The sequence below is a fragment of the Geotrypetes seraphini genome, chromosome 2 (assembly GCF_902459505.1).
Source record: "Geotrypetes seraphini chromosome 2, aGeoSer1.1, whole genome shotgun sequence".
Taxonomy (NCBI): Eukaryota; Metazoa; Chordata; class Amphibia; order Gymnophiona; family Dermophiidae; genus Geotrypetes; species Geotrypetes seraphini.
This window is the reverse complement of record NC_047085.1, coordinates 313739990-313756004: the sequence shown is the minus strand read 5'-3', so window position 1 is coordinate 313756004 and position 16015 is coordinate 313739990. Positions and strand designations below refer to the sequence as shown.

General features: G+C 41.5%; 1 protein-coding gene across 3 annotated transcripts in view; it reads left to right on the top strand.

Moving 5' to 3' along the window:
• The window catches only part of ATP2C1 (ATPase secretory pathway Ca2+ transporting 1), a 262616-nt gene that overhangs the window by 127445 nt on the left and 119156 nt on the right, over positions 1 to 16015 (top strand). For all 3 annotated transcript variants that reach the window (XM_033930018.1, XM_033930021.1, XM_033930019.1), the window contains 2 exons: positions 3307 to 3462; positions 9750 to 9818. In XM_033930018.1, coding sequence (XP_033785909.1) covers positions 3307 to 3462; positions 9750 to 9818 — 225 coding nt within the window. The remainder of the gene's footprint in view (positions 1 to 3306; positions 3463 to 9749; positions 9819 to 16015) is intronic.

Here is a 16015-nt window from a genome sequence, read left to right as displayed (position 1 = left end):
TAGGAATACTATGTTATGTTATTTCATATAAATTTTTATCTTTGACTTAAGAGTAGTTCATCCCCTTGCCGATGCATTTTGTAATCCTTTATCAAGGTCAGGGAGATACTAAAGAGAAAGAAAGAACCCTTATCACTTACCAAACATCATAAATATTTTTGACCTAAAGCAAAAAGTGAAACATCAAAAGTGTTTTTACCTTAACTAGTGGGCTTATCTGCCTTTTCAAAAACTGCCGCCGCAAGCTCAAAATGGCCGCGGTGTTCTAGCAACTTACTAAAATAGGGAAACCCCTCTGATGTCATACCCCCTTTCATAGCATCGACAAGATTACATTACATTACATTAGTGATTTCTATTCCGTCTGTGCAAAGTTTAAATGGCTCCCTTGCTGGTCAGGGAGAGGGGCGGAGCAGGGCTCCCACGCTGTCCTCTCCTCGGGATCGGGTCCGGGTCTCTGCTGACTCCTGCTGGTGGCTGGAAGGGGGCCCGACTAAAGGCTGACAATAACTTTATTTGAAAAGACAGAGGCTCTGAAACAGAAGGACTTAATCCACTAGCACCATCCAGTTGGACGTTTCATTCAGGCCATCTGGTTTCATAAGAGTTAACTCAAACATCCAACTCAATTCCCTTATGTTCAAAGTACGTTCTGTATTTCCTCCCTCCCAGCCCACAGTAATCGAGTCAAGGACTCTCCATTTTAAATCCTGTAAAGTATGGCGAAACAGCTTCCTGTGTTGAACTAATGGCGCGGTCTCATTTTGGGTATGAACCCGGGATTTATGTTTTTATAGGGTAAATAGTACACCCCACATATAGCTTGGGACATGGGCAGTGAATCAAATAGATCACAAATGCAGAGTTGAAGTTTGTTCTATTCCTAGATTGGTATATTTTACCCGTGTTTGGATGGACCCAGGTATCCCCAGCTAATGTGAAAGGGCACCACTGACAGTGGCACACACTGAGTGGCAGCCTTGAACTCTCGGAGCTGTCTCCCTTATAATGCTATGATTAATTCTCTTTCTAATATTTCTACCACATTTGTGTGAAAATATTGGCCTGCCCCCTACAGTGGCTATTGCTAATTTAGCAATATGCCAATGACTCAAGATTATCTGCTGTATTTTAGGGGCTAGAGTGGAGAATCTCTGAACAAAAGCAATGGATTCTGCTACAGCATTTTGGTGCTGACCATATTGTAACAACAATTCGCATTGAGCATATTTAGCTCTCAAATAAGCCTGGCAGACCACTTCTCTAGGGTAGTCCCATCGATAGAACTGCTGTTTCATACTTCTTGCCTGAATGCAATACTCAACTAAGGAGTAGCAAATTCTTCTGAGATGCAGAATCCATTGCTTTTGTTCAGAGATTCTCCACTCTTGCCCCTAAAATATACTAGCTAATCTTGAGTCATTGGCATATTGCCAAATTAGCAATAGCCACTGTAGGGCAGTGTTTCTCAACTTGGTCTTGGAGTATCCCCTTGCCAGTCAGGTTTTCAGGATAGGCACATTTAATTTGCATAAACTTGATTTGCATAAACTGCCTCCATTGTATGCAAATCTCTTTTATGCATATTCATTGTGGATATCTTGAAAGCCTGACTGGCAAGGGGTACTCCAGGACCGAGTTGCGAAACACTGCTGTAGGGGACAGGCCAATATTTTCATACAAATGTGGTAGAAATATTGGAGAGTATTAATCATAGCATAAGGGAGACAGCTACGAGAGTTCAAAGCTGCCACTCGGTGTGTGGCCACTGTCAGTGATGCCCTTTCACATTAGGTGGGGAAACCTGATTTGGCGGCTGCTGGTGTTCAGGTGGCACAGGCCTCTTCATGACTTGGGCATGCCATTCCAAGCTGTGCCGTGATCCTGACACTGTGGTGCTTAGTAACTTGGATTTTATAATCTTGGGAGTGGACTATATGGCCGATGCCTTGTATGACATTTTGAAAGTCTTTGCTAAGCTTTCCACCTATTCCATTTTGGCTCTCAGGCTGCTCTGGATCCGGCAGTGGTCTGGCGATTCTTCTTCTAAAGTGACCGTGAGCCAGTTGCCCTTTAAGGGCCAGCTGCTGTTTAGCCAGGATCTGGATGACCTTATGGCCCAAGTTGCTGCCTGTGAATAGATCCTACCCTTCCAGGGGTTTGGGGCATCCTAATTTTCGTCCCTTCAGGCACTCTTGTCCGTATTCGGGCTCTTCAGTGGGACAACAGTCCAACCAGACTGCGCTTCAGCGGGCCTCAACATCAGCTGTCCATGGGGAGTCGTCTGGCAACTTTTGTAAAAGAAACAGTTCTGACGTCAGGCTATGAATACTGTCCCAAAGAACAATAGCTGTGCCTGCCAATCACATATTATTTCAAATTGCTCTCAAACAGTGAAAATGCTACCTGAGAAAGTGCTTAGAACTCATGCTTTTATTCCTTAGTGATGATTGGTTATGAAGATGTGCTTTTACAATTACAGATACATCTGAAAACCTCTTACTCTTATCAGAAAAAAAATCACAAAAATATAAAGGGGTTAAGCTAGTCTGATTATTTTTTGTTGCATACTTGACCTTGCTGAATTTGAATTAAACTCTGGCCATTATTCCTTGTAAAACATTTATTACAAGCATAAATAACAAGCAGGAACTTTTATTTGGCATATAAATTAAACAATTTAATAGTTTAGTCTTCTGCTGCCCTGGGCAATAACCATGTTAGCAAGAGAGGTACAGATTATAACTTTCTTGCTAATGTATCTTATTAAGGAACAAAACAAAAAAAGCCTAAAATATGGGCCAGGCCATTTTCAAAGCAATTTACATGGCTAAATAACTGTTTCATTGACTACCTAAATTTGCTCTTCAGTACAGCTAAAATTCAATGTGTGTTCTTTTAGATGTATTTAGATGATGTGTTCCCATGGACTTGTCTTGTGGGATTATAAAATAGCATGTGTAGATTGTATTTTCCAGAGATAAAATTTACAGAAAAATCAGGTACAAAACATCCATGAGCTCTTTGAACCCATGAGAAATTTCAGTGTGAAAGTCTCCTTTTCCTTTGGAAGTTAATGCTAAGTGTGTGGGTAAAATTTACCTAGGCATGTTGCTCCAATGCTGACAATTTAAAGATTGCCCCCTTAACCTCTACTAGCTACTGCTGCTGGTCTTTTGCACTATTTCAAATATCCATCATATATAGTGCTTAGGCTTAAGATAGGTTTTAGGAAATCTTATGCAGCTCAGAGAAATGCTATATATCCTTGTAACTAAATTATGGTGTTTTTTCCTTCTCTGAAAGGCTGTGGATCTTTCTGTTGATGAATCCAGTCTGACAGGTGAGACCACACCATGCTCCAAATCTACAGCTCCTCAACCAGCTGCCTCAAATGGCGATCTCACCTCCAGGAGTAACGTAGCTTTCATGGGGACACTGGTTAGATGTGGAAAAGCCAAGGTAAGTATTTGAAATAAAAAATGTTTTGGACATCATTAACACTCGGTGCAGTCATAGGGGGAAAGAACTGGAACTTACTGCTTTAATTTCTATTCTAAAAGTAAACATTTGGCTTTAGAAGAGCAGTGTTATAACAAGGAACATACTTTGGTGCATGTTTTATAAAGATTTATAAAATGTGTAAAATTGTATTCCATTGTTTTTACCCCTATTGTTTATATTTTATTAACTGAATTCTATTATTTAATAGTTCCTCCCTTCTTTTCCTTTATTCATATTCCTTTAATTCATTTAGATATCATTTATATAGATGGTGCTCCTATCTGTAAAGTTAGGAATTTCTATGAAATATTCGACATGCTTCTCTCCTCTCCACTCCTTCCTGCCCTCCATAGTCCTCCCTACCCTCTTCTAACCCCTTCCTCTGTAATGTCACCTAGAGCTTGTATAGGTATGTGCGACGCACAAATGGAAGAAATAAAATAAATAAATAAAGATCATATTCCTCCGTGCCTTCAGTTATTTCAACCTGAATCACCATTCCGTAGATCTAAACTCTTAGTGACCAGATCCTCAGAAGCACCACCAGAGGCTCAAAACCTTCACTGCCCTAGGCAGGGCCGGATTAACGGATAGGCCCAGGAAGCACGTGCCTAGGGCCCGAAATTGTGAGGGGGGGCCCACTTACTGTCACCTTTCCAATTTTTTTTTTTTTTTTTTAAACGGCCATGACAGCAAGATCGGGCCCCTTTCCGATGACAGCAAGATCAAGTCTCCCCCCTGATGGCAGCAAAATCATTTCCCCTCCGATGACAGCAAGATCAGGCCCCCCTCCCCCTATGACAGCAAGATCGGGCCCCCCTCCCGATGACAGCAAGATCAGGCCCCACCACAGCATCGACAGCAAGATCAGCCACAGCACCTGTGAGCGGTGCTCAGCCCAAAGCTTACCCTCTGACGCAGCTTACTGTTTCTGCCTGTTCGTGTCAGAGGGATGCTTTAGGCTGAGCACCGCTTGCAGGTGCTGTGGCTGATCTTGCTACCCGCTGGCTGTACAAGTGTGCTTCGCCATGTCTATGGGATGGAAGCGGGAGCCTCTGCAGCAGGTGAGCGCCGTGGGAGGGGCATCTCCAGGATGCATGAAGAGGGAGTTCTGGAGGGGGGGTGTTTGCTGCAAGTGTTGGGTGCAGTGGGGAAGGAGGAAGAGGAGTAGCTGGTGGTGCGAAGGGTGCCACAAACCAGCCCCTCTGAGAAGTCTGTAGAAGGAGTACAGGGTCTGGATGCAGTGGGGAAGAAGGAGCTGGAGAGGAGTGTGGGCTGCAAGCACCCTGAGGAGCTGAGGGGCAGAAGTGGAGGAGCAGAGGTTGGAAACCCTCGGAGAAACAGGAGAAGGTGGTGGTGGGGAGGGTTACAGGTCGCAAGCCCTCCAAAGAATAATGTAAGTGGTTACACGCGCGAAGGTGATTGGAAGGGAGGGAGATGGGCCTGGAGTGGAGGCTCGGAGTGGGAGAGAGAGAGAGAAAGGGGCAGTTGGGCAGATGATGGAAGTGGGGAGAAGGGAGAGAGAGAAGAGGGCAGTCAGTTGAGAGGGGAGAACAGATGCTGAATGGAAGTGGAGAAAGAGAACACATACTGGATGGAAGAAGGGGAGAAATAAAAAGGTATATGCTGAATGGGGGGAAGAAGAGAGTGAGATACTGGAGGGGTGAAGGAAAGGGGTGGCAATCTGTGGGTAGGCACTGTGAAAAGAGGGAAACTGAGGACTGAATAGTAAGAATTTAATATAGACAGAAGAAGAAAATAGAGAAGAGAGAGATGCCAGAGCATGGGGGGAAATGGGGGAAGGAGACAGAAATATCAGATCTGAGTGGAGGAAATAAGAAGAAGAGGGAAATGGAAGGAGAGAGATGCCAGACCATGAGGGGAACAGAAGAAAGAAGATGGATGTCAGACCAAGGGGATGGGGGGAGGGCAGGAGGAGAAATGGAAAGATGGAAGGGGGTTGGTAGACAGTTTCTGGAAGGGGCAGACAGTGGATGGAAGGAAAAAAATGACAAGATGAGGAAAGCAGAAACTGGGAGACAAAGATTGTTAGGTGCCATCAACTCATGCTCGAATCCTAGTCCAATGTTAGATGAATATTGGAGAAGAACAAAGAACATCAAAACCCTCTATACCAGGGGTGCCCACACTTTTTTGACTCGTGAGCTACTTTTAAAATGACCAAGCCAAAATGATCTACCAACAATAAAATTTTAAAAAAACACAACGCACACTGTACGCATAGAATTGTTAATTATCATTCCTATTCCAGGGGTTTTTCAAAGAGGTCAAAGCAGATGACTCTTTGTAATGTCACCTCAGTAACAACCATACAAAAATAGACAAATACCCACCCCAATTGGCTGGCCCGAACTTCCTCTCCGACGGCAGAATTGACGTTGGGGAGAGGAAGACTGATCGGCCCGATAGATCGCCAAGGCAAAGTGAGTCCTGGGTGATCGACCTATTGGGCACCCCTGCTCTATACCTTTGCTTCATCGACTATGGCAAAGCTATTGACTGTGTGGATTACAATAAACTATGGAGAACTCTAGTGCAAATGGGAATACCCAAACACATAATTCAGCAGATAGAGAGCTTATAAGGAAAATCAAGATGACAGATGGGCGGCTTTCCCACAGAGGAGAGAATCCTGCATTCACCGTGGGCCTCATCTGGGGCAGCCTCCTTGGAGCGGCTGGGGCACGGGCAGTGTGTCTGGGAGGGAATGCATGGATGGGAGAACATCGCAGGGGAGGAGACATAGGCATCCTGGGACTGTCTGCCAAGTCTCTTCCCTGAAGAAGCCCTTTCTGGAAACGTCAATCGCTCCTCCTAAACTTACTTGCTCCACTTCATCACTGACGCTGAAACCGTGGATTGTAGACAAAGTTTTATTTTATTTTTCTTTCCAGCTTATGATTTATCTTTAATCTTATCTATTGTTTTGCCTTTTGTCTTTGTTTTGTTCTATTTCTATCATTTAAATTTCTCCAGAATTCTACTGTTCAACGGCTCCCCCTTCTGCTTCTATTCCTTTCTCTCCTCTCTTCTACCTTCCAAAGTATTTAGATCAATGATGTCTTGTTAAAATGTTTATTTTATTTTTTATTTTTCCTCTATCTCTACTTTTCACTTCTCTATTACCCTCCAGGTACTTTAGTTAGATTGTGAGCCTTCGGGACAGTAAGGGAATTTTTCAAGTACCTTTCTTATTTCTAATCTTAATGTATATTTTCTGTAAACCGCTTAGAACCTAACGGATGTAGCGGTATATAAGAAATAAATTACATTACATTACATTACATTACAAAGGTAGAAAAAAGTAGTATTGTAGCTGTGTTGATAGATGTTTATAAATAGAAAATGGAAATACGGTGATTGTTTTATTGGACTAATTTTAATACATTTTTTACTAACTTTTAGAGGCCAAATTCTCCTTCCTCAGGTCAGGACAATATACTTTACTGACCTAAGGAAAGAGGGTTTGACTTCTGAAACTTAATTAAAAATGTATTAGTCCAATAAAATGATATCTTATTTTCCATTTTTTGTTTTATTTGTTAATTTGTAAAGTGATTTGAATCTCCTTCTTGTCTGATGATCTTCTTTTGTTCCATGTTGGATTCTTTGGTGGACCGCTTGCCTTGTTGTTTTGTTACAAATTAGTATACATGGAGTGGAACGTACCAGAGGAGTTACAGATTTGGTTGTTTATACATATGGGTTAAAGTTGAATGACAGAGTGAGGCAGTTGAGAGGAGTTGCAAACTTGGTTATTAATATAGACTTATGCATTTGAACACTTTTATATAGGTATGGAAAGGGTTCAGAGTTAAAATCCTGGGCAAGTAGGTGGGAAGGGAAGGAAGGGGGAATTTGTTCAGAGATGTTTGGGGCTTGCATAGAACAAAAATTGTACACTGGTACTGGTATGGTAATCTTTGTTGAATTTTATAATAAAAGAAAAAAAGAAAAACAAGTGGAAATAAAGAAGTAAATAATAAAATAGGTAAATAAATAGGGGCAGGATGTGGGCGGGGCAGAGCTAGGGGGCCCAGTGTACTTGTGTGCATAGGGGCCCTCAAAGAATTAATCCTGCCCTGGTCCCAGGCTTTACGTGCTGCCTCGTCACTGGATCTTTTCTTTCTGTTATATATTTATATAAGTGCTGCTTTTTTTTTTTTACATCACTATAAGTGAAATAAAGATTATTACTTAGCTTATGTCTGTGTGGTCTTGCTGCTAGGGTATTTCACCAACATGACATGTTTCGCTAGATAGCTTTATCAAGGTGTTAGCCCTAGTTCATTTTTACTCGCCATTTTTACTTGCCTCAGAGAGGCGAGTAAAAATGAACTAGGGCTAACACCTTGATAAAGCTATCTAGCGAAACATGTCATGTTGGTGAAATACCCTAGCAGCAAGACCACACAGACATAAGCTAAGTAATAATCTTTATTTCACTTATAGTGATATGAAAAAAAGCACTTATCCAGTGACGAGGCAGCACGTAAAGCCTGGGGCAGTGAAAGTTTTGAGCCTTTGGTGGTGCTTCTGAGGATCTGGTCACTAAGGGCTCCTTTTACGAAGGTGTGCTAGCGGTTTTATCGCACGCACCGGATTAGCGCACGCTATAGCACGTGCTAGCTGAAAATCTACCGCCTGCTTAAAAGGAGGCAGTAGCGGCTAGCGCGCGGGGCAATTTAGCGCACGCTATTCCGCCCGTTAAGGCTCTAAGAGCCCTAAGAGTTTAGATCTACAGAGTGGTGATTCAGGTTGAAATAACTGAAGGCAAGGAGGAATATGATAATTGTTGGACCGTAGAGTTACAATTCTGAGCCTGTGTAGAAATTGTTTTATAAAGATAACTTAGGTACTTTTGTGTTTTTAATAAAATAAGCTTCTAGAACCAGCCACAGTAGTGTGCAGCAGATTCACCTGCTCTGAAGATGATATAAAAATTCTATATGTGTATTCATGCATATTAAAAAAAATCCAAAAATACTTTGCATGTCTGCCTGCACTTCTTTTTTTTTTTTAATCTTTATTCATTTTTAATACTTTCATTAAGTGAATACAAGAAAAAAGATACATTTTACACTCACTTAAAATCCTTAGAATATATAATAAGATCAACATATTTCCCCATTAAAAATTATTATAGATATAGTTATTGATAAAGTATATTTATACCCTTCCAAAAGTGCAAATGTCAAATTTCATCTATATAAGGAAATAGTAAGCACCTATATAAATATTTAATTATTCAAGACTCAAACCAATCCCTCCCACCCACCCTATCACCCAATCAATTAAAAAAAAAAAAAGAAATTAAAAGAAAATCCCCCCCCCTCTGGATGTGCAATTGATATAACAACAAATTCAAAACTATAATAAATCTACAAATGACATCAATGGGCCCCATATTAATTTAAAAATTTTTATGTTTCCCGACAAATCAGCATTCACTTTCTCATATTTATAAATTAAACATAAATTTGCCCACCAGAATGTGAAATTTAAACGGTCCCAATTTTTCCAGTTTCTCATAATTAATTGTATAGCTGTTCCTGTCATAATTAAAAACAATCGCCTCTTATATTTATCTAGGGGATCTTTAACATACAATATAGTCCCACAAATCACAACCTGCACTTCATTCCCACTGCCCAAACTATGATTCTGGGTAAAAAAATCCATGCGATTTTTTTTTTTTTTTTTTTTTTTTTTTTGGGGGGTGTGCACTTTTATGTGCCTGTATAGCTGTACAGTTTTAAGAGGCTTGTTTGTCACATATAACAGGCTTTACATGTAGACAAAATCTTTTTTAAATCTTCTGGCTCTTATTACTATTACAGTGGGTTCTGGCAATTGTGCATTTATGGTCCTCTAATGTGAGACTCTCAGTTATGAAGAAATTTCTCAAGCCTTTCATTGTGAAGTTATTTTATTTGAATTATGCCGATAGTCTAAATCAAATGTTTTGTTTTAATCCATTTAGAAATATGGAAGGAAGGGGTAGAATTTTTAATAAATTAGTATCCCCGGTATTTTAGTTATGTATGACAGAGGTGTTAGAAATAGTAAGTGAATGTTAAAGTTCAGGAAAGATTACATTTGGGTGCTTGCATAGAAGAGGATTTGATTTTCCATCAATTTCAGCAGTAGGTTTCACTTACTGACAGATGCTTAATGGATGTGAACACTCTGTACGCATATGCATCTCCATGTTTGTTTTGCAGGGTATCGTTATTGGAACAGGAGAAAATTCAGAGTTTGGGGAGGTTTTTAAAATGATGCAGGCTGAAGAGGTACGTATACTGCACAAAATCTTTTTATTTTAGTGTTGTGTTTTCAGAGATGATTTTGGCGTTTTCCCAAACTTTGCAATTTATAATATGTCAGATTTGTCTTATGTAACAAGTTCATGAGTTTACAAATAGAAGTACTAATTAAAAGCTGAGTGGAGAAAACTGTTAAATGTATTAAATGTTTAAATGAGATTTTAGAAATCATATACTTAAGATCTAGAAATAATCAGTAGGTATGTTGAAATGGTATTGAGTATCAGGTATATTGTCTGAAAAGACTGAGTTTGGAGGATAAGCATTCTTATTGTTTTGTGGCAAATAACTTTACTGTTAATGGTTGATATTAGCTGAGTGAATTTTTGTGCCACGTGTGGTAATACTTTCTGTTTTTGCACCAAAATTAAATAGGAAGATATAGGGTAAATAAACCACTGTATAAGTTCTCCAAAAACTAGAATACGAGGCTTGTATTGTTTATGGCAGCCATCGTAGTATTAAAGTAGGTGGGGATATAAGGGGAATCAAACAAATAAACCTCAATATGTTTGGCATACTTTTTCCTCAGTGGGTGTCAACTACTTGATAGCCTGAAATAAATGCCCGGTTTATAGTACTAATTTTGCCTTATGGTTGGGCTGGTCCGTCTCATAGCTGCTTTTTGAAAGAGACAAATTGATCTGCACTCTTTTGGGAGAGAATCGATCCATTTGGGCAGCTCAATTTGAATACTTTTTCATCCCAGCATCTAGTCTCACGGCCTGGGTTTTGAGAGAGATTTCATAGGTCCTGTAAGGGAGGAGACTGTTCCTCACCTGCACAGGCAATTGTACTTTTTTAGTTTTACTTATATAGGGGACACTTGGTGCAAAAGACTGGATCGCCTCCATCTTGCTGTTGGACTTTAAGTTGCTACTGGAGTTGGAATATGTACTCTTTTAAGTTCCTCTTAAGATTGCTAGTTATATGTGTTAGGTTATGGTAATGTTTAATTTTTATTATTTTTTTTTTAAAAATTTTAATTAAGATTTCTTCATATTACAATCAGAAATCATCAATTAATACTGAAAATAAACAACATTGTCGGAACTAGTACATATTAAAGAAAATTTCTCATACATTCAAATGCATTCTCACATAGCAATTTCCAAAGAAAAATAACACAATTGAAGCCCACATCTTTAGGGAGAAAAAGAAACCATCTCAACAGTAGGAAAAATTTATTTATACCCAATATCAAATATAATCAAAGAAGACTTAGCTTACAGATTAATTCTTACATAGAAATAGACGGCAGATAAGGGCCCACGGCCCATCTAGTCTGCCCACCCTAATGTCCCTCCCCTACCTTTGCCCTGTGAATAGATCCCATGTGCCGATCCCATTTAGCCTTAAAATCAGGCACGCTGCTGGCCTCAATCACCTGTAGTGGAAGACTATTCCAGCGATCAACCACTCTTTCAGTGAAAAAGAATTTCCTGGTGTCACCTCGTAGTTTCCCGCCCCTGATTTTCAATGGATGCCCTCTTGTTGTCGTGGGACCCTTGAAAAAGAAGATATCTTCCTCCGCCTCGATGCGGCCCGTAAGATAATTCTTAGGGCTCCTTTAACTAATGTGCGCTAGGGTTTTTAGCGCACGCAGCAGATTAGCGCATGCTAATCCTGTGCTACGCAGCTAGAACTAACACCAGCTCAATGCTGGCGTTAGCGTCTAGCACGTGGGGCATTGTAGTGCGCGCTATTCCGCGCGTAAAGCCCTAACGCAGCTTAGTAAAAGGAGCCCTTAGTCTTGTCAGAAAGGAGGACTTCTATATGCATATGTTCCAAAAACACATAAGATTTAGTTTCCCAGGTGATTGGACATTTACAATGTAATGGCGGGGTCACAACCAGACGGGTCTCCGTGCATGTGCGGACGTCATCGCATCGACTTCCGGCCGGGGCACTGGTTTTAGTGTGCTGCTGGCCGGAAAAGTTTGCGAGACACTGCCATGGAGTGATACAAGAGCATTATAACATTTTCATCTTTGTCTTCTATTCCTTTCCTGATAATTCCTAATATTTTATTTGTTTTCTTAGCCGCTTCTGCACACTGAGCTGAGGGTTTCAATGTATCTTCAATAATGACACCTAGATCCTTTTCCTGGGCATTGACTCCTAATTTGGAACCCTGCATCAAGTAGCTATAGATCAGGCTCCTCTTTCCCACATACATCATTTTGCACTTATTCCATTTTGATGTCCAGTCTCACAAAGGGCTAGATTCACTAAGCCCACTGATCAAGTTCCGACCCCTTAGCGACCCTATTTTCCTCCAACCCAATTCACTAACCTCTGTCCCAATCATCCTCCGATCCGCGCATACAAATGAGGTGGAACGGCATTCAAATGTAGGCAAGCAGTGATTCTCTAAAAAAAAAAAAAAAAAAGAGGGACGCTGACTGATCCAAAAATAAGCAACTGCTGAGAACCAGTCGCTCAGGTCCTTTCCGACTTCCCTGCTTCTCTGCTCTCTGCCCCGATCTCCTGCCCTTCCCCGCAGTGCAAGCCAGTGGTTTTAACCTGCGGGTTCGAAAGTGAAGGTAAAAGAAAAAAAAAATCATTGCTTTTGTAAGCATGCGCAGACCATTTACAAGCAAAAAAGATGGTCTGCGCATGCTTCAGGATCGCTCACTAGCGATCCCTGTGGTCAGAGGGGGGCGTTCCTCCAATTGCCCCCATTTAAATACTGACCCATTGTGGATCAGTCGGCAATTTAACAACTTTGAACTGTCATCAGCAATAGAGGGTTACCATACAAGACAAAATGCTCTTGAGTAATAGATCACTACAGGTCATTGACCTGCGGGGCCGCCGCGGGAGCGGACTGCTGGGCATGATGGACCTATGGTCTGACTCGACAGAGGCAATGCTTATGTGCTTATGAGAGAATGCAGGATTCAATGAATTTGGTCTCCTCAGCATGGTTTTCCTTCTTTTATTTGCCCTCCCCCTTTTTTTCAATTTATTAGTACAGAAAGAGACTCTCTTGATTCTTTGGAGGTGTTTTCTGGCCTTGTTGGGATGTGGGTAAATTGTAGTGTTCTTACTCTTTCATCATTGTTTAACAGAAGTTTAGAAAAAATACATACAATTTTCACTATGTAAATGAGTTTGCAGCTTGTTTTTAAGCCTTTTACATTCTTGCTGTATTCACAAAGGTAATTGTAGAATAAGCCAGAGTATTACCTCACTGATTCGTAGTAGACTGAAGCACAGGAAGGTCCTAAGAGCTGTTGTTCTTAGTCTTATATTGGAATGCAAGCCTAAATCTTTACCCGCCCTGTGTAATTTTTTAAAGTCACTTGTAGAGTCATAGTGAAAGAGGTTTCAGAAAACGGGATTGGAGAAGAGCGGATGTGGTCCCTATTCACAAAAGTGGTCTCAGAGATGAAGTGGGAAACTACAGGCCGGTAAGCCTCACTTAGGTTATTGGAAAAATAATGGAAGCGTTGCTGGAAGAAAGGATAGTGAAATTCCTAGAATCAAATGGGTTATAGGATCTGAGGCAACATGGTTTTACTAAAGGTAAATCGTGTCAGACGAATCTGATTGAATTCTTTGATTGGGTGACTGGAGAATTGGATCAAGGGCATATGCTAGACATAATTTACTTAGATTTCAGCAAAGCCTTTGACATGGTTCCTCATAGAAGGCTTTTGAACAAACTTGATGGGCTGAAGTTAGGACCCAAAGTGGTGAACTGGATTAGAAACTGGTTGACAGACACCAGAAGGTGGTGGTTAATGGAATTCGTTCGGAGGAGGGAAAGGTGAGTAGTGAATCAGCTGGGGCTGATTCTGTTCAATATGTTTGTGAGTGACATTTCTGAAGGGTTAGAAGGAAAAGTGTGCCTTTTTGCCGATGATACCAAGAATTGTAACAGAGTAGACACCGAAGAGGGAGTGGAAAACATGAAAAAGGATCTGCAAAAGTTAGAAGAATGGTCTAATTATCTGGCAACTCAAATTCAATGCAAAGAAGTGCAGAGTAATGCATTTGGGGATTAGAAATCAGAAGGAGCCGTTATATAATTCGCAGATGACACAAAATTTTTAGTGGGGTTAGGATTAAAGAGGACTGTGAAGATTTACAAAGGGACCTGAACAAACAGGGAGAGTGGGTGAATAAATGGCAGATGAACTTTAATGTAGAGAAATGTAAAGTCTCTTGCATGTAGGAAACAGAAACCCGATGTACAGCTATACAATGGGAGGGCTGGTAATGGGTGAAAGTAGCCTAGAGAAGAACTTAGGGGTACTGGTAGATAAAATGATGAAGCCATCGGCACAGTGCAGCGGCCTCAAAGAAGGCAAACAGAATGCTAGGTATTATCATTAAAGGTATTACAACTAGAACGAAGGATGTTATCTTGCCGTTGTATCAGGCGATGGTACGCCCGCATCTGGAGTACTGCATCCAATATTGGTCGCCGTACCTTAAGAATGATATGGCGATACTTGAGAGGGTTCAGAGGAAAGCGATGCAACTGATAAAAGGTATGGAAACCCTTTCATATGCTGAAAGATTAGAGAAACTGGGGCTCTTTTCCCTGGAGAAGCAGAGGCTTAGAGGGGACATGATAGAGACTCTCGTACAAGATCATGAAGGGCATAGAGATAGTGGAGAGGGTCAGATTCTTCAAACTCTCGAAAACTACAAGAACGAGAGGGCATTCGGAAAAATTGAGAGGGAACAGATTCAAAACCAAATGCTAGAAAGTTCTTCTTCACCCAAAGGGTGGTGGACACCTGGAATGCGCTTCCAGAGGGTGTGATAGGACAGAGTATGGTATTGGGGTTCAAGAAGGGATTAGATAATTTCCTGAAGGAAAAGTGGATTGAAGGGTATAGATAGAGAATTACTATACAGGTCCTGGACCTGATGGGCCGCCGCATGAGCAGACTGCTGGCGCGATAGACCTCTGGTCTGACCCAGCAGAGGCATTGCTTATGTTGGGAGGAGAGAGGCTGATATGCACGGATGCGGAGAGGGACCTTAGGGTGATAAGTGTCTGAAGATTTAAAGGCGAAAAAACAGTGTGACAAGGCGGTGGCTGCTGCCAGAAGGATGCTGGGCTGTATAAAGAGAGGCATAGCCAATAGAAGAGCGAAGGTGTTGATGCCCTTGTACAGGTAATTGGTGAGACACCACTTGGAGTATTGTGTTCAGTTTTGGAGACCGTATTTGGCGAAGGACACAAAGGGCTAGATTCACTAACCCGCTCGATCCGTGTCCAATCTGGGCAGGTCCGATGGATTCTTCAAGCAACAATATTCTAATGGGGGCAATCGGAGGAATGCCCCCATGCGCCGACACGGATCACTAGTGTGTGATCCAGATGCATGCGCAGACCATCTGCTTTCCCTGTAGATGATCTGCACATGCGTTCATGTTCGTTTGCTGCTTTTTTTGTTGTTTTTTTTTTTGTGGGGGGCCCCGACTAGATCCCCGACATCAGCAGCAGAGATTTGGGGCGGCAGGCAGGAGACATTCAGGGGAGAGCAGGGTGGCGATTTGGTGCAGAGCAGGCAGGAGAGGTTCAGGGCAGAGCAGGCAGGAGAGATTCAGGGCAGAGAGATAATTGTTGGGGCAGCAGGAGAGCAGGGCGTGCAGAGAGCAGGGCAGTAATGGCGCTAGAGAGTCTGAAAGGATGTTTGCGACTGGTCCCCAGCAGTCGCTTCTTGGGTTGATCGGCCTGCCCAGTTGGTTCGCAAAATTTGTTTTGTGAATTGCGTCCCTGCTTACTTTGCATGCCATTACCCTCATTTGCATGCGCAGATTAGATCCGCAGAGAGGTAAGTGAATCGGGCTGGAGTAAAATTGGGTCGCAAAGGGGTCAGAAACCGATCGGTACACGATTGGTTGCTTAGTGAATCTAGCACAAAAAGGCATGAAGCGGTCCAGAGGAGGGCGTCGAAAATGATAGGTTTGCGCCAGAAGACGTATGAGTACTTACTAACTACAAGAAGCCTTCTATTGCACTTATTTTTTATTCTTTACTAGCTGATGCACCGGCATTGCACGGGTATTTAATTATAGCAATAACACTGTAAATGGATTCAAATAAAGATACTTTATAGTGGTGAATGAAATTATTGTTTTACAGCTTAATAAAAAGTACAATATTCAAATTATAATGTGAAATATTTGACAAAATG